Below are 18,550 nucleotides of genomic sequence, written 5' to 3' on the forward strand. Positions count from 1 at the left end.
TGGCATCTTCTCTGATCTTCTTCCCTAGGACCCAGGCTACATTTCTCCCTAATCTGTCCACTGCTGGGCATGAGAGCCCCAATCAAAGAGTAAAAGGTGGGAGGGCGACATAAAGGTCAGTTCCAAGAGGTGGTAAGGTAAGGGCCAAAAGCACAGCTGGTCTTCCAAGCAATCCCACACCTCCACTCCTCCATACGAGTCCCCAGAGTACCCGGCAGGGGCTCAGGACTGCTGGGACCCATTCCAGAACCTTCCTTGACTTTGGTTGGACATGAGACGTAAGGGTCCTAGGGAATGATGTCCACCCTTTTTGGATAAACTGTGCCTTCAGCAGAGGCCCAGGTTTGGACATCAACCCTTCTGAGACCATTTACTGTGTTGTTCACCAGGAAGCAGTATCACAAGCAGCCCCCACACTCTCTTTGGAGGCCAAATCTGAACGATGTCTAATCTCTGCCTATTGATAGCTAGGAGATGGAGTTTGCAGAGCTCTCCCGAGAGAAGTTTTCTGAGATGGTGGAAAATGCGTAATGGGTAGGCGAGGTTTCTAGGAAGCAGAGGTGGGTAGCTGTCCTAGTCAGTTACCTCTCATCCCACACAAGCACTTAATTTCATGCTAGACCTGTTCCCAGGCTGGGGAGTTGACCTGGAAAGGAAAGTGGCCTTTACTCAGCCCTGCAGCTAGCAGGGCTGTTTAGGGTTCAAAGTACCCACAGCGAGTGGAGAAGGGACAGTCGGGGAAGGAGGCCTTGGGGGTCGGCCAAACGTGCAGGCTGTGCCCTGTCCCTTCTGGACCGAGAGCCCATGTGGACACAGCCATGCACTAGGTGCTTGGAGAAAGAGAAGGGCGCCTCTCAACAAGTCTCCAGTCCCGGGATCAGATACCACCCCTAGCCTGAGGAAGCCTCCGTGCCATGGGGCACACAGCCTGGCTCCCAGTGCTGAACTTAGAGCCCAGAGTCTGATGGAGGAGGGCAGGGCCTCAGGGGCCCCACTCCCATAGCAAAGACAGGGGCATATACTTCTCTCTTACAGGAGAGCAGAGCGTTTGAGCAGGGAGACTTGGAGTTCATAAATCTCTCCAGTTAGAATTGAGTTGTAGCTGGCCTGCCTTGCTCTGTGTCCCCATGGTGTCCATGAGCCTCATTTCCCGATTCTACCTGCCCCTTAGCAGGAAGGTAGCTCGAGTGGAAGTTCTTAGTTCACAGCTCTCACTAGGAAACCCCCATCCTTCATGTTCCCTTAACCCTCTGCCTGTCACTCTCGGCCCTTTCCCCAGCTAGCTGGACCCCCTCCTAGACATCTAGATGGAGACACTGCCACGCTGACAAAGCCTTAGGCCACTGCGGCCCCACGCCCTCCAAGCCAGGAGTAGCCTGATGCCAGTGAGAGAGACCCCACTCCAGTTAGTGCCACCCTACCTGCCCCTGCCCTCACCAGGGGCATCCTTTCTAAGCGAGGACACCTATAAAGGAAGTGGGGGGATACTGGGGCTCAGAAGGGGAAGGGGAGAAGAAAAGGGGCACTTAAGATACCCTGCCCACAGGTCAAGCCCAGACAGCAGCTGGAGATTCCCAAATGTTAATCACCAATTAGCACAGTCCAAGTGGAAAGGACAACTTTATTATGTGTAAAATGGACTTAATGTGGCGGGAGCTGTGGGCTTAATTTCTTGAGATAAGATGCTTTTAGGTTAATCAGTAGATCAGTGATGCCTGGATATAAAGGAGCCAGGGCAAACTTTCCTGAGACAGGCTCTGAAGGGCCAGGAAGGAGGAGGAGAAGACCCCTGCTCTGTCCTTCTGGGCGAGCTGGAAAGGAAGCCTGTAAGAGAGCAGCTGGGAAGGGGTGGCAATGGACGAGATGCTGGAGGGGGGTGGGTCTCGGCACCCCTGAGGTGTTCAGCACCCTAGCACTTTTCTTCTATACAAATAATAAGAAGATGGTGCTAAGAGTTAATTTAACACCCAGGTGACAAGGCAGGAAGGCAGGGTCTTGCAGCCCACACATCTCTAGAGCTAGCTTTGGTGCTCAGGGCTTGGAAGCAAAGTTCTGCTGAAGATGCCCTGCGGAAATGGGGCTCGCCCTTGGCAGAAGCATCAGACATCCCTGAGTGGGGACAGTGAAGTCTGAGAAGTAGAGGGGGCTCCTATTTGCGGTTTTCACTTTGGGCAAGAGGGCTGCGATGATTTTGGTGACAGCCAATTTGAGAGCTGGAAGGCCAGCTGGAGACTCTGGAGGTGAGAACCTTGCCAGTTCACATGCCCACGATGTCTAGCCATGGGGGCCAGGAAAGGGGGCCATCCAGACATACAAGCCTTCGCTGCTTTCTCCTGCCAGGATCACCCACCGCTGCCCTCCTTTCTCCCTGCTTAGACTCCTCCTAAAACCCCCCAAACTGGTTCACCCTTGGCCAGGTTCCACATGCCTTCTAATGTCCCTTCTAACTCTAATGCCAGCACCCCTCACCATCCCCAAGGTGTTTCTCCAGTGTCTTAGAAAAGCTCCAACTCCCAAGGCCTGGCCCCCAGCTTCCAGATTCCAGGCTCCAGGGCTCCTAAGTGCACCACCAAACTGGCTGCTCCCTCAGCACAGGGCCTCCTCTCACCCTCGTCCTTTTCTCTCTTATCTCAGGAAAGAACCCTTGGAAGATGTTGGCCATGAAGACCTTCTCCCTGCTGGTGGTGTCTCTGCTCCTGGCGGTGGTGCTGGGGGAGAAAGAAGAGGACCACTCCGAGCTGGGGTGAGAAGGAGGGGTCAGGTGTGGGGGCTGCGGAGGTGATTGGGTTCTGGTTTTCAAGAGACAGGTAAGAAAGGGAGGTATCCCAGGTCAGGAAGAAAGATGCTCAAGGGAAAACCTTACAGTAATTGGAGTGCAGAGTGAGGCTAGAACCAGGGAGTATTTTTTACCAGCTACTGTTGCAGCTGGAGAGATTGCAGTTAAATCTCTGGAAGGACTTCTCAGTAGTGAAGTGTCTGAAGTAGATGATAGTATCTCCCTGATGAAAGCCTTAACTGCTCATTTATTTGTGCCTTTGATCAGATTTTATAGGAAGCTTCCTGTGTGCTCGGCACAAGGGATACCCATGAAGAGTGGTCCACAAATACCACCTGTCCTCATGGAACATATAGATCCAAGGGAAAGACAGAGACCCATCTAAACAAACTTCAAACTGTCATGAGTGCTGTGAGGAGAGGCAGAGAAGGTTATGAGTGAATATAATAGGGGGAAGTATAGTGAAGGGCGGGGAAGCCTGGTGTGCTGCAGTCCATGGGGTTGCAAACAGTCAGACAGGACTTAGTGAATGAACACACACACACTTAGTAGGGGACTCTGTGTGTTGGGGAGACCAAGAGAGACATGTCTGAGTAGAGTTAGGCCTTCTCAGATGCAAGGACAAGCCATATGGCCCTATCAATTTGGCCGTGTAATTTTGAGGCACGGTGTCAGACACGTACAAGGAGAGACAACATCGTGTAGAAGTTAAAGACTGTGGACCTGGACCCAGAGTAGGTGAGGGTAAGCCCTGGTCATGCTTACACTGTGTGCTAAATTAATCTCTCTGTGTTGTGGTTTCATAACTCACCAAAGACATGTATGTTTTCCTCCTACATAATGAATTTATGTATTAAAGGACTTGAAGAGGACCTGACTCATATGAAGTCCTGTTTTATAAGAGCTCACTATCATTAGGAAAAGCGAAAGTGAAGTCGCTCAGTTGTGTCCAACTCTTTATGACCCCATGGACTGTAGCCTACCAGGCTCCTCCTGTCCATGGAATTCTCCAGGCAAGAGTACTGGAGTGGGTTGCCATCTCCTTCCCCAGGGGATCTTCCTGACCCAGGGATTGAACCCAGGTCTTCTGCATTTTAGGCAGATGCTTTACCATCTGAGCCACCAGGGAAGCCCATTATTAGGAATCTGAGAACCAAATAACTGACTTGGGTGGCACCAGGACAGAAGGAGAGAAGGAGGGAACTGTGATTCAGTCCTTGGGGATGAGGGGAACCCCTGATCTTTGCCCAGAAGCCAGAGCCTCACATACTGAGGATGCAGGAAGTGGGCTCTTGAGTTGAGGATAAAGTCCCAGAGGCTTGATGCATGGACAAGACAGTGACTCCATAAAAACTGACTCCCCAAAAATGGGCTGCTTCCTTTTCAAATGTTACCTGGTGGTGACAATCATTGATCTTTGCGCTCTCTGCTCCTTCTATGGCACCCCGGTTTCCCTCTCTCTCCCCTCCCTGCCCCTCAGGTTCCACTCTAAGGCTAGTGACTCCCAGCCTCGAGCAACCAGGTATGCTGAGGGCACCTTCATCAGTGACTACAGTATCGCCATGGACAAGATCCGCCAACAAGACTTTGTGAACTGGCTACTGGCACAGAAGGGGAAGAAGAGCGAGTGAGTCGTGTGCACTCCCCACCCCCTCCCTGCTCCCTGTGCCCCGTGTGATGCACAAGTCCAGGGGCGCCTTTCACTTAGGTTCTGATCGGGAGCTGAATTGCATGGCAGTCCTGCCTGGGCTCCTGACTCAGGCAGCAGTATGGCCTGAGGGCAGGGCGTGGGCAATTTTCCAATCCTTTTCTTTGGGGTCAAGGAAGGTGTATTGGGCTCAGAAAGGATCCCCAGGGGGCTGGGGATGAAGGCAGGGAAGCTGAACTGTGGCTGATGACTATTCGGTGGTGGCAGCTTCAGACTTTGGAAATAAGATGAGCTGATCTCATCGGTTTTCTCTTTGCAAAGTCTCTTTCCCTGCCTCTGCTGTTTGACCTGCATGGTAGCTTTTGAAAAGCTTTTCACTGGCAGCTGATGACAAGCAGTTGGGAGGTTGACTGAAGAAAGAGGTACCCTCTGCTCCTTGGGTTGAGGTACCAAATGGTTGGAGCTTCTTTCGACTGGAGAATATCTGGAATCGCCCCTGGCTTCACCTATTCCCTAATCTTTCTTTTACCAGCTGGAAACACAACATCACCCAGAGGGAGGCAGGGGCCCTAGAGCTGGCCCATCAGTCTAACAGGAAGGAGGAGGCAAAGGAGGAGCAGGGGTGAGTCGGCCCGCAGGGGACGGGGTGGGGGTGGGGCCTCCGACTCACTCCCACCTCATTGTTCCCTTTCCCAGACTCCAGAGCAGGGCTAGGCCCCAGATAAGCATCCTCTTCTACCCAGAATTCAAAGAGGGGTCCTCACAGAGCTCCCGGAGATCAGCCCAAGCCTAAAGGAATAGCCCAGGAGGCATGGGGGTGGGGGTCCTGGGAGGGGATTTGGGGCACATTAAGAGTGATGACTTAATGTGCAGTCACCAAGTTCAGAAGAGGCTCGATAGGGACCTCAGAAACTGGCTTCTCCCCTTTTGTCTGCTAAGCTTCAGGAAGGCTTTTATGAAACAAGGACCCTCCCAAGGCCGGTCCCCTGAAATCAGTTACCCTGTCTCTGTAGGAAGCTGAGGAATTGACACAGATTATTCTAAAGAGTGAACATTCCCAAAGTAATCTCTGGGGGGTTGGAATACACTCTGGGAAACTTGTAGAGGTGGGTAGGTTGGACGTCTCCCACCAGAATTGTTTGTCTTTGCTTGTATGGAAGAGCCCATATTCCCTGGCGACAGGTCTGGGCGGAGCTTTGAAAGCTGAGACAACTGAGAGGCAGCTGTGTTGACGTGCACATCCCCGCCCCTGCCCCACCTTGTCCCACCACCGGCCAACCCCTGTATTTACTCTCTCTGGGTGGGGCCTGGGCTTAAGGGGCCTGCCAGAGGCTTTCTCCTTTGTAGCTCCCTACCCAAGAACCCCAGTGATGAAGATTTGCTAAAGCTTTTACTGATTCGAGAGCTGCTGGCCTGGATGGCGGATCAGATGGAGCTCTGCAGGCTCAGGTGAGAGTTTGGCAGCTTTGGGCATCTTGCATATTGGTTGCGAGCTCTCGCTCTGGAGTCAGACGTGGGTTCAGATCTTCACCCCAACACAGGCTGACAAATTACTTACACTCTCTGAAACTTGGCATTTTTGTGAAAGTTAGGGTTATTTAAACCACTTCATAGGATTTGGTGGGGTTTCAATAAGATAATGCTAGGAAAAGGCTGAGAGCAACATCTGCAGAATATTAAAAGTGGATTCCCTGGTGGCTCAGACGGTAAAGTGTCTGCGCGAAATGTGGGAGACCCAGGTTCGATCCCTGGGTTGGGAAGATCCCCTGGAGAAGGAAATGGCAACCCACTCCAGTACTCTTGCCTAGAACATTTCATGGGTGGAGGAGCCTGGTGGGCTACAGTCCATGGGGTTGCAAAGAGTCGGACACAACTGAGCGACCTCACTTTCAATGTTGACAGATGTTAGTACCACTTTCACTTCTTCCTCAGTTTCCTCCAGGTGAGATGCTGCTCTCACCTGCCCTACCAACCCCAAACCATACCATCCTCAGCTTTCCCTCAGTACCCTTGTGCCATGGCAAGTTCTCAGTGATGAAACCCCTAGAGTTGGAGGAACGTTGCCCTTCTCTGTAGCTCCAGCTGGTCTCAATAATCCTCAAATCCTCCTCCTCATCTAGGAAGTCTTTCAATTTATTGATATCATGTCTTAGAAGTAAGGGATGGCTCAAAACCATGGAGGGATCCAGACACTCGAACAGTGAGACAGGACATTCATTTAAGATGCAGACACCAAGGTGCAGAAACCAAAACAAATTCAGACTTCGGTGATGGGAAGTTGAGGGATTGAGGGAACAAATATGGAATAGTTTCCTGTAAGAGGGTTAGAAGGACCCTATGTGGCCAGAACAATGGAGAAAAGAGTATGAGAAAATCTCCTTGGTAAAGTGGGTAACAGTCTCTGCACTTTTTGGAATTACCATTAGAAAGGCAATTTGGAGGTAGGAGGAGTTGAACTATGGCTGGGTGCCAGAATACACTTACTTTGCTGACTCTAAGCTGATATTCCCCTCCTCTCTCCACTCTGCACAGGTTTCAGTGACTCTGACCAAACCCAAGCTCAGAACTGGACTCTGCCCTTCATTCACTCAGCTCCTGCTTCAGTTCCACTCCACGATACTCCAAAGAAACCAAACGAAGTTTAAGCTGAAATAAATGTTTGTGCTCATTGTCAAAACTTACTCACGTGTGTCTACTGATGACTAACTGGACGTTTGTCTCTGTGTGTACACCACTCAGTGAAAAGGAGGTATGGCTCTTACCTATCTGTCAATTCATCTATTGTTTCCATGAACACTTATTGGAAACTTAACACAGGCAGGGATTATGCTTAACACTGGGTATACAGCAATCATGCAAACAGACACAATCATTGTCCCCAAGGGGTTTACAGTCTAGTGATGGAGACATACCTTAATCTTTAAATATACAAACAGTGACTTCCCTGGTGGTCCAGTGGCTAAGATTGTGCACTCCCAAAGCAGGGGGCCCAGGTTTGCTCCCTAGTCCAGGAACTAGATCCCACAACTAAAGATTCTGCATGCAACAGAGAAGCCTCATAGGAGGAGTAGGCAATCAGGAGGGTCTCTCTGAGAAAATGACATTTAAGCTGAATGAGATTTTAAAAAATATTTATTTCTTTTTGACTGTGCTGGGTCTTCCTTGCTGTGTGGGCTTTTCTCTAGTTGCTGTGTGTGGGGGCTACTCATCGCGGTGGCTTCTTCGGTTGCGGAGCACAGCCTCTGGGGTGCACGGGCTTCAGTGGCTGGAGCTCCCGGGCCCTGGGGCACAGGCTCAGTAGTCATGGCGCATGTGCTCGGTTGCTTCACAGCATGTGGGATCTTCCCAGACTAGCGATGGAACCCATGTTTCACGCACTGACAGGTGGATTATTTACCACTGAACCACCAGGGAAACCCTAAGCTGAGTGAGATCTGAAGGATAAAAAGGCCAAAAGGTGAAGAGAAACAATAAATACTAGCCGGTAGTATTGTTATATGGCAAAATGGGCAATGGGGTGGAGAGAAGAGAACAAGTGGAGACTGGGCAGGTAGGCAGAAGCAGAGCCTCACAGGCCACTTTAAAGCTTTGGGATTTTATCCTTAGTGTAAGCGCAGGTCCTTGAAGGAGTTTGAGCAGGGAGAAGTCAGAGAAGATCTATTTGCATCTTCAATTATACTGATGATGGTGAGAATTATATTGAGATGAAGAGGAATGAACATGAAATCCCTCTTGCAGGATTCCAGATTTCACACTAGGGAGATGGCAGGGAAGGTAAAGCAAAGTGGGAGAACTCAGTTTGTCCAAAAGTCAATACCTCTTTCTTTCTGTGTTTTAAGACTTTTCCACCTTGGTGTGCTGCCTTCTCTCACTGCCCTGCATCCACAGAAGGCAAGGCTGTCTCTCCTTCCCACTTAGTTTAGGTTATCTTTGCTAATGCCCCCCTCTCCCCTTGATCTAGTCACGTTTTAGCAGACTAGAGTCAAACACACCTAGATTCAAATCACTCTCTAGGTCTGTGACTTGGCAAGTTATTCCTCTCTCTCTGATGCTCAGTTTCTTGTCTGTAAAAAAATTAAAAAGTACTCACTTCATAGAGTTGAAGAATTTTAAGATAATGCTTGGCACAAAGTAACTTTTGTTATTATTATTCACACATGAAACATCAATTTAAAAACATGGGGGTATTAGGACTTCTCTGGTGGTCCAGTGGTTAAGACTGCGCTTCTGGCTTCTGGTTCAAGATAGTCCAGTAGAAGGACGTGCACTCATCTCCTATTAAAAAAGCAACAAAATTGCAACTAGTTGTTGAACAACCATCAACAGGAGGACTCTGGACCCACCAAAAAAGATACCCCACATCCAAAGACAAAGAAGAAGCCACAACAAGATGGTAGCAGGGTCACAATCACGGTAAAATCAAATCCCATACTTGCCAAGTGGGTGACCCACAAACTGGAGAACAATAATATCAAAGAAATTCTCCCACTGTTGTGAAGGTTCTGAGCCCCATGTAAGGCTTCCTAGCTTAGGGATCCAACAAAAGGGAATTTGGGAATTTCCAGGGAATCTGACTTTGAAGGACAGTGACATTTGATTACAGGACTTCTACAGGACTAGGGGAAACAGAGGCTCAACTCTTGGAGGGCACAAACAAAATCTATGTGCACCAAGACCCAAGGGAAAGGAACAGTGACCCCACAGGAGACTGAACCAGACCTATTTGCTAGTGTTGGAGGGCCTCCTATGGAGGCGGGTTGGCAGTGATTCACCACAGGGATGGGGCCCTGGCAGCAGCAGTCCTGAAAGCTGGTCCATGGCTTAAGTCCTCTTGGAGTTTGCCATTAACCCTACCATAGAGCCCAGAGACCCCAGGGCTGGGTGGCCTCAAACCAAAAAACTTACAGGGAGGGATCAACTTCACCTATCAAGAGGTAATTGGCTTAAAGCTTTACTGAGCAAGGCGCTACCCACCAGAACAAGACACAGTTTCCCCCACATAGTCCCTCCCATCAGGAAACTTACACATTCACCAAAGGGCAGACAGAAGAAGTGAGAAGAACCACAATCTCACAGCAGTTAGAATGAAAATCACACCACAGAAAGTTAATCAGGATGAAAAAGCAGAGAGTTATGTCCCAGATAAAGGGACAAGATAAGACCCCAGAAAAACAACTAAATAAGTGGAGATAGGCAACCTTCCAGAAAAAGAATTCAGAATGATAGTGAGGATGATCCAGGATCTTGGAAACAGAATGGAGAAGATACAGGAAATTTTTATCAAAGACCTAGAAAAATGGTTCCCTGGTAGTTCAGACAGTAAAGAATCTGCCTGCAATGCAAAAGACTCAAATTTAATCCATTGGGTTGGGAAGATCCTCTGGAGAAGGGAATGGCTACCCACTCCAATATTCTTGCCTGGAGAATTTCACAGACAGAGGAGCCTGGTGGGCTACAGTCCATGGGGTCGCAAGGACTGTAGTCCATGGGGTGGGGTCGCAAAGGGTGGGACACGACTGAATGACTAACACTCAGAAGAACTAAAAAACAAACAGAGATGAACAATATATTAGAAGGAATCAACAGCAGAATAAATGAGGCAGAAGAACAGTTAAGTAATCTGAGGGAAAGGATGGTGTGAATCACTACTGCAGAACAGAATATAGAAAAAAGAATGAAAAAAAAAAAATGAAGACAGCCTAAGAGACCTCTGGGACAACATTAAAGGCACAAACATTTGCATTACAGGGGTTCCAGAAGGAAAAGAGAGAGAGAAAGGACCTGAGAAAATATTTGAAGAGATAATAGCTGAAAGCTTTCCTAACGTGGGAAAGGAAATAGTCAACCAAGTCCAGGAGGCACAGAGAGTCCCAGGCAGGATAAACCCAAGGAGGAACACACTGAGACACATAGTAATCAAACTGACAAAAATCAAAGATAAAGACAAAGATAAAACACTAAAAGCAATAGGGAAAAACAACAAATAAACTCCTGTAAGTTATCAGCTGATTTCTCAATAGAACACTACAAGCCAGAGGGAAGCCAGAGGGAATAGCAAAATTATTTAAAGTGTTGAAAGGGAAGAACTTAAAACCAAGAATACTCCACTCAGCAAGGAAAAGTTTCCAGACAAGCAAAAGTTAAGGGAATTCAGCATCACCAAACCAGGTTTACAACAAATAATAAAGGAACTTCTCTAGGCAGGAAACACAAGAGAAGGAAAAGACCAACACAAAACAAACCCAAACAATTACCAAAATGATAATGTGCATGCTAAGTCACTTCAGTACAAGAGTACGACTCTTTGCGACCACCAGCCTCCTCTGTCCATGGGATTCTTCAAGCAAGAATACTGGAGTGGGTTGCCATGTCCTCCTCCAGGGGATCTTCCTGACTCAGGGATCAAACACACGTCTCTTCCATCTCCTGCATTGGTAGGCGGGTTCTTTACCCCTAGTGACACCCAGAGGACCAGGCTGCTGCTGCTGCTAAGTTACTTCAGTCGTGTCTGACTCTGTGTGACCCCATAGACAGCAGCCCACCAGGCACCCCCATCCCTGGGATTCTCTAGGCAAGAATACTGGAGTGGGTTGCCATTTCCTTCTCCACCCAGAGGACCATACATACCTATAATTACCTTAAGTGTAAATGGATTAAATGCACCAGCCAAAAGACATAGACTGGCTGGGTGGATGAAAATATGTACATGGATGCACTTCCACTTACAACACCACCTTACTTAACCCCCCAAATTGTATGTAACTATTTTATATTATTAGGTTAATCATGTTTCCATTATGGCTTGTAATCATCTTTTATTTTTTGCCTGACTATTGATTGTGAAAGTTGATAAGCATCTTTTACTATTGTAATTATTAACTATTATTCACTTAATAGCACTGTATCATGACTGGCCAACAGAAAATGATAGAATTCTAAATCACTACAGCTACTATTTAATAGAAAAACCTGCAATCACTTTTTAAAATTCAGATGCATATCAGAATTATCTCGGAATTTTTGAAAAATACAAATGCCCAGGTATTGCTTTTTTTTCTCCAAAGCTCCAGATGTGTTTCTAATGAACAGCTATGTTTAAAAACAATTAGACTATGTGATGATTTTTTACTTTTATCTAGTTTGTTTCACTTTTTCTATTTCATATTCAGTGTTCCCATTTAATTTAGTTTACATTTTCTAATTTCTCCATCTCTTTTTTTTAATGTTCTTTCTCAAGCCTTTATCAAGCATACTAGAAAAGTTTTCGTATTCATCAGTCAGCTCAGTTCAGTCGCTCAGTCGTGTCCGACTCTTTGCAACCCCAAGGACTCCAGCACACCAGGTTTTCCTGTTCAACACCAACTCCCAGAGTTTACTCAAACTCATGTCTATCGCGTCGGTGATGCCATCCAACCATCTCATCCTCTGTCACCCCCTTCTCCTCCCGCCTTCAATCTTCCCCAGCGTCAGGGTCTTTTCCAATGAGTCAGTTCTTCAAATCAGGTGGCCAAAGTATTGGAGTTTCACCTTCAGCATCAGTCCTTCCAATGAATATTCAGGACTGATCTCCTTTAGGATGGACTGGTTGGATCCCCTTGTACTCCAAGGGGCTCTCAAAAGTCTTCTCCAACACCACAGTTCAAAAGCACTTTGGCGCTCAGCTTTCTTTAAAGTCCACCTCTCACATCCATACATGACTACTGGAAAAACCATAGCTTTGACTAGATGGATCTTTGTTGGTAAAGTAATGTCTCTGCTTTTTAATATGCTATGTTGGTTGGTTGTAGTTTTTCTTCCAAGGAGCAAGTGTTTTTTAATTTCATGGCTGCAGTCACCATCTGAAGTGATTTTGGAGCCCCCCAAAATAAAGTCTATTACTGTTTCCATTGTTTCCCCATCTATTTGCCATGAAGTGATGGGACCAGATGCTATGATCTTAGTTTTCTGAATATTGAGTTTTAAGGCAACTTTTTCACTCTCCTCTTTCACTTTCATCAAGAGGCTCTTTAGTTCTTCTTCACTTTCTGCCATAAGGGTGGTGTCATCTGCGTATCTGAGGTTATTGATATTTCTCCCGGCCATCTTGATTCCAGCTTGTGCTTCATCCAGCCTGGCATCTCACATGATGTATCCTGCATGTAAGTTAAATAAGCAGTGTGACAATATACAGCCTTGACGTACTCCTTTCCCGATTTTGAACCAGTCTGTTGTTCCATGTACAGTTCTAATTGTTGCTTCTTGACCTGCATACAGATTTCTCAGGAGGCAGGTCAGGTGGTCTGGTATTCCCATCTCTTTAAGAATTTTCCACAGTTTGTTGTGATCCACACAGTCAAAGGCTTTGGTGTAGTCAATAAAGCAGAAGTAGATGTTTTTCTGGAATTCTCTTGCTTCTTTGATGATCCAGTTGGCAATATGATCTCTGGTCCCTCTGCCTTTTCTAAATCCAGCTTAAACATCTGGAAGTTCATGATTCATGTACTGTTGAAGCCTGTCTTGGAGAATTTTGAGCATTACTTTGTTAGTGTGTGAGATGTGTGTAGTTGTGTGCTAGTTTGAATGTTCTTTGGCATTACCTTTCTTTGGGATTGGGATGAAAACTGACATTTTCCAGTATTGTGGCCACCGCTGAGTTTTCCAGATTTGCTCGCATATTGAGTGCAACACTCTCACAGCATCATCTTTTAGGATTTGAAATAGCTCAACTGGAATTCCATCACCTCCACTAGCTTTGTTCTTAGTGATTCAAGCGGGCTTCCTAAGGCCCACTTGACTTCACATTCCAGGATGTCTGGCTCTAGGTGAGTGATCACACCATTGTGGTCATCTGGGTCATCTTTTTTGTATAGTTCTTCTGTGTATTCATACGTATACATAAATAATATATATATATAATATACATTTTGGAAAACTTACAATCTTTGCCTAGCTGAACAATTTATGACATTTTGATTCTACTTGTCTGACTTAATATGAACAGAACGCTAGATTTCTAATTTACATTCACTCAAAACTTTCATATAGTTCCATGTATTTTGGTATCTAGTATTACTGATTAAAGCCTAGAAAGTTTATTATCTTACTGATGTAAGAAAAAATTTGAATGAGGCTTGAAACTTCGAATCCACTGCTGAGAATATAAAGAAATACTATGTTCCAAAAAAAAAAAAAGAAAAGAAAATGGGAATTTAGACCATCAAGTTTTTGCACTTGGTCTTACGTCCCTGGATATTTTCCAATGTTTCCTAGTTTATAGTCTGTGGGAACTTGAATAGAATTTGTATCCTACTCTTGTGTGAAAACTGCATAAGTCTTAATTATGTTGAACTGGTTCATAATGCTTTTCAGGTCTACTATATCCTTCTACTTCTCTGTATATTCATTTTATTAATTCTTGAGAGTTTGATATTAAAACTCCAACTAAAAATCTTAATTTATCTACTTAAAAACTAATTTTAATATATAGTGGATCTATATGTAAACTTGTTCTGTATTTTCCAACTCTCCTGTACATGTTATCATATTTTCATAATTAAAAAAAACAAAACAAAAACCACCGTGCTTCCACTGCAGTGGTAAATGGTTTTATCCCTAGACAGGGAAGTCCTGCATGCTGCATGTAGGGCCAAAAAAAAAAACCAACAAAACCCAAAGTATTAGTTTAAAATCAGGCACTGGCAAACTGGATTGGTTAAATGGCTGGGCTGGTAAACCAAATAAGCTAAGTGAGGAGCATGTAAAACAAGGGGAGATTGGGACTGTGAAAATGGGAAAGAAATGTGACCCTAAAGGCATTCTGATGACCAAATAAAACTCCTTGGAGAACTGAATTTGCCTGAGGGCTGCCAGTTTGCAGTCTCTTCCAGTTGTAACATTTTGGGTTTCCTCTCCTTTAAACTCCTTGAGTTCAAAACATAAATAAATAAATAAATAAACTCCTTGAGTTCTAAAAGTATGCATCACTCAATTTAGAGCATGCCATTACTCAGAGCATATATTTTAGTGATTCTCCATGATAGAGCTGACTGCACTGAGGAGGAGTTTGGATCTGTATTTCTGCAGTCTTGAGTGTCTCTGTGAGTCAATGAATCTGAAACGGTTATTTTAAACAGTTTTGTACAACTGTCTTCCTATGGGTCAGGCATTTGTGCTCAGTACTTTCTAAACATAATTTTTTTTTCAACTTTTGGTTTTTTTTTTTTTTTTTTTTACTCCTTGCTTTTGTCCATACTAGTAAATATCAGTTTTAAAAATCATTTAATTTAAAGCCTCATCACAATCCTTCAAGATAATGATAATGTAATAGCTGTTAACCATGCACTATACTGCCTCCATGAGGCAAAGAATTATAAGCCTATGCTCTAAGCCACTTTGCCCTAAGACCAGTGACTCACTAGTCATTTAAAGGAAGTGAGGGCATATGGGTTGCTCAGCATTCAGTGGTGTACTGGACCAAACTGCTTCTAAGAGCATTGTGAAATTGGCAGTAATTTTGTGAGCAGGTTGCAAAAGCACTGATAGCTTGCAACAATAGCTTGAAAGGGCATACTGAGAGTATTTACACTATGGAAATTGGCAAATGCTATAAATCAGAGCACCTCTCTTTCAACCTAGAGAGGTGATTATTTACCAGTACATCACTGGTCAACAAACTTTCTCTTATAGAGGAGAACAAATGTGTCTGAAGAAGGAAAAAAGCATGTCTGCTCATGGGTCCAATGAAGTTTATCAAGGGCCAATGTGTGTACTTCAAGAAGTATGTGTGCATTTGAGGGTGCGGGCGTGCTAAGTCTCTTCAGTCATGTACAACTCTTTGTGACCCTATGGACTGTAGCCTGTCAGGCTCATCTGCCCATGGGGATTCTCCAGGCAAGAATACTGGAATGGGTTGCTATGCCCTCCTCAGGGTATCTTCCCAACCCAGGGTTCACTTCAGTTCAGTCACTCAGTCGTGTCCAGCTCTTTGCGATCCCATGAACCGCAGCACGCCAAGCCTCCCTGTCCATCACCAACTGCCGGAGTCTACCCAAACCCATGTCCATTGAGTCGGTGATGCCATCCAGCCATCTCATCCTCTGTTATCCCCTTCTCCTCCTGCCCTCAATCTTTCCCAGCATCAGGGTCTTTTCAAATGAATCAGCTCTTCGCATCAGGTGGCCAAAGTATTGGAGTTTCAGCTTCAACATCAGTTCTTCCAATGAACACCCAGGACTGATCTCCTTTAAGATAGACTGGTTGGATCTCCTTGCAGTCCAAGGGACTCTCAAGAGTCTTCTCCAACACCACAGTTCTCTGAAGCAATGAGTGTGAGTGAGGGGGTCAGTTTGTACATGTTAAGGAGTCACAGAGTGAAAAACGAGGCCGGTGTGTCTAGATGGCGTCAGTGAGGATCTAAAGGACTGAGTTTTTTGTGTTAAGCAGTGGCATAGTAAGAATATGAAAATATGAGGTCAAAATCAATGTGTGTATGTATGAGGTTAGTGTGTTTTTCATAGTCAGGAGTGGGTAGGTATAATGGAGGACTGAGTATGTATGAAAGGGTGTCAAATATATGTGTTGGAGGGGACAAATCTTGTTTGTGAAAATAAGTTTGTGTTTAAAGGGGCTTATGTTCTACGTTCAGTATCTGAGGGTATGCATCAGAGTGAACCTAAAGGTAGGACTATGATAGCCTGAATAACTGTTTCAGCCTTAGTCCTTGAATCTATTAACATTACATTCTTCTTCAAAAGGAAAACACAAAATAACAGTGCTGAATATTTTTAGCAAGACAGAGCATTATTTCTCTATCTAGAGGCAGGTAGCCTAGGGCTGGTGTGACAGCTTGTTTCATGAAATCCTCAGGGACCTAGACTCTTTGGACTCATGGCTACCCCATCCCTCAGGGCCCCAACTGCCAACTAAATATCCTGCCACCTATCTCTGCTCCCATCTTCTTTTATTTCCTGAGGCTGTGCCACATGGCATGCACAATTTTAGTTCCCGATCTGTACCGCCTGAATTGGGAGCAGAGGGTCTTAACCACTGGACTGCCAGGGAAGTCCCTGCTCCCATCCATTTTTTTTTTTTTTTTGCTGCACTGGGTCTTCATTGTGGCACTATGGGCTTCTTTTGTTGTAGTGCAGAGGCTCAGTTGCTCGGCAGCATCTAGGATCTTAGTTCCTGACCAGGGATGGAACCTGCATCTTCCTCTTTGCAAGGTGGATTCCTAACCACTGGACCACGAAGAAGTCCTCACATCCTCTTTTTATCCTTTTACTTGAAACCACTCTGGTACCATTAGTCACATTCACGGTTTTGCCTTGACCTGTAGCCCAGCCCATATCTTTCCGTAGAACTTCAAACCAGTACATCTGAATGACAATTGGCCATCTCTCCTATGATGTCACACAAACCTCAATTTCAGCATTTTCAAAACAACTCAGTTATTTCCTCAACTTCATCTTGTCGTCTATTCTACCTCTCTGAATGGCACCACCGTGTTGCCTAAGCCAGCAAGTTGAACATCCTGCTAAGTTTTCCCACCCACTCTGCCCCCATCTCAGGCTTCCCAGGTAGCTCAGCTGGTAAAGAATCTGCCTGCAATGTGGGAGAACTCTGGGTCATGACGATCTGCTGGAGAAGGGATAGGCTACCCACTCTAGTATTCCTGGGCTTCCCTGGTGGCTCAGCTGGTAAAGAATCCACCTGTAATGCGGGAGACCTGGATTCTATCCCTGGGTTGGAAAGATCCCCTGGAGAAGGGAACAGCTACCCACTCCAGTATTCTGGCCTGGAGAATTTCACAGACTGTATAGTCTGTGGGGTCACAAAGCGTCGGACACGACTGGGCGACTTTCACTCACTGCCTCTGTCTGATCAGTTTTACCATCCCACCTTGATACATCCTGAATTTGTCCCATTCTTTCTATCCTTACTGCCACCATCTTAGTTCCCCCCTTACCATTTCTTCTTTGGACTGCTACAACTGACTCAAAAATTAAGTCTAGGTTGCCATTAATTTTCCTGTAACAAAAATTTATTACTACTGCCTGACTTAAGAAACCTCCATTGGCTCCTCCAAACCTCTACTGGCTCCTCCTTTGCAAGACTCAATAATGTTATGGAAATCACCTACTTAAAAAAAAAGAAAGAAAAGTGAAAGTGTTATTTGCTTAGTTCTGTCTCCCTCTGCTACCTCAAGAACTGTAGCCCGCCAGGCTCTTCTGTCTATGAGATGTTCCAGGCAAGAATACTGGAGTGGGTAGCAATTCTCTTCTCCAGGGGATCTTCCTGACCCCGAGATCAAATTCAGGTCTCCTGCATTACAGGCAGGTTCTTTACCACCTGAGCTACAAGGGAAGCCCTTGGAAATCACCTATGGAGCTTTCTAAACACACAGAGAGGTGATTCTATCACAGACCTGATGAATAACAAACACAGCTGATATTCATGTGCCAGGCATTGTACTAAATGCTTTGTTACATATTTTCTGGCTTATTTCTCATAACTTCATGAATAGCTATTACTCTTTCACAACTGTGGATGGAACAAAAGTGATTGAGGTATTTGCCTGAAGTTCCCTGGTGGCTCAGCGATAAAGAATCCGCCTGCCAATGCAAGAGACACGAGTTCCATTTCTGGGTGGGGAAGATTCCCCTGGAGAAGAAAATGGCAATCCACTCCAGTAAATCCCTTGGACAGAGGAGGCTGGCCGGCTATGGTCCATGGGGTCTTAAGAGTAGCACAGGACTTAAGAGACTAAACAACAACTGGATCATATGTAGTGGAAGCTACGAGCTAGGTAAACTAATTCCACAGTCCAAGTTCTTAACTATAAGGCCTTCCCCAGTCAGAAGCTCTGAGTGATTCCAAAAGGTAAACCTTACTAGCATAGAATGGATTGCTGTATGCTTAATACGGAATCCTTGGCGTCCAACTCAGCGAATGGTACTCAGCAGACAGCCAATAAACAGTGGCGGACCTCCACTTGGAAGCTGGGGTGGCAGTTGAAGACGGTCACAGGAAGTTAAAAGGATCCGAGGAGTACACATGGGTAGGAACACCCGGCCGCAGTTTTGCAGCTCCTTCCCGGCGTAAGAGGCGGGGCCGCTCGGCCCCTGGCGGTGGGCGGACTCACCCCCGCA

The 18,550-nt window shown here is 45.9% G+C and overlaps 1 protein-coding gene, 1 long non-coding RNA gene and 1 other non-coding gene across 4 annotated transcripts; 1 reads left to right on the forward strand and 2 right to left on the reverse strand.

Moving 5' to 3' along the window:
• Positions 1–2,651: 2,651 nt before the first annotated feature.
• GIP (gastric inhibitory polypeptide) lies at positions 2,652–5,877 on the forward strand. The gene is made up of 4 exons (XM_070478419.1): positions 2,652–2,733; positions 4,226–4,403; positions 4,957–5,046; positions 5,772–5,877. The coding sequence occupies exons 1-4, from the start codon at positions 2,652–2,654 to the stop codon at positions 5,875–5,877; spliced, it is 456 nt and encodes a 151-aa protein (XP_070334520.1).
• On the reverse strand, positions 3,833–3,905 carry TRNAF-AAA (transfer RNA phenylalanine (anticodon AAA)). Its single transcript has one exon. It is a non-coding gene; the product is annotated as a tRNA-Phe (tRNA).
• A 1,661-nt stretch (positions 5,878–7,538) lies between the features above and the next one.
• LOC110123371 (uncharacterized) lies at positions 7,539–18,531 on the reverse strand. 2 transcript variants are annotated; one of them, XR_011492061.1, is made up of 3 exons: positions 18,293–18,531; positions 8,515–8,699; positions 7,539–7,858 (listed from the first exon to the last, which is right to left on the reverse strand). It is a non-coding gene; the product is annotated as an uncharacterized lncRNA (long non-coding RNA). The 2 variants fall into 2 exon arrangements; XR_002309503.2 differs by having other exon boundaries at positions 7,539–8,699.
• Between the last annotated feature and the right edge of the window lie 19 nt (positions 18,532–18,550).

Source organism: Odocoileus virginianus, chromosome 17 (genome assembly GCF_023699985.2).
Source record: "Odocoileus virginianus isolate 20LAN1187 ecotype Illinois chromosome 17, Ovbor_1.2, whole genome shotgun sequence".
Taxonomy (NCBI): Eukaryota; Metazoa; Chordata; class Mammalia; order Artiodactyla; family Cervidae; genus Odocoileus; species Odocoileus virginianus.

Excerpts from the sequence above, each read along its gene's own strand:
- GIP (XM_070478419.1), top strand. The coding sequence starts at position 2,652 with ATGTTGGCCATGAAGACCTTCTCCCTGCTGGTGGTGTCTCTGCTCCTG. Across the intron at positions 2,734-4,225 it reads GGAGAAAGAAGAGGACCACT|TTTCCCTCTCTCTCCCCTCC; the intron begins CCGAGCTGGGGT and ends ATGGCACCCCGG. Across the intron at positions 4,404-4,956 it reads CAGAAGGGGAAGAAGAGCGA|CTGGAAACACAACATCACCC; the intron begins GTGAGTCGTGTG and ends TTCTTTTACCAG.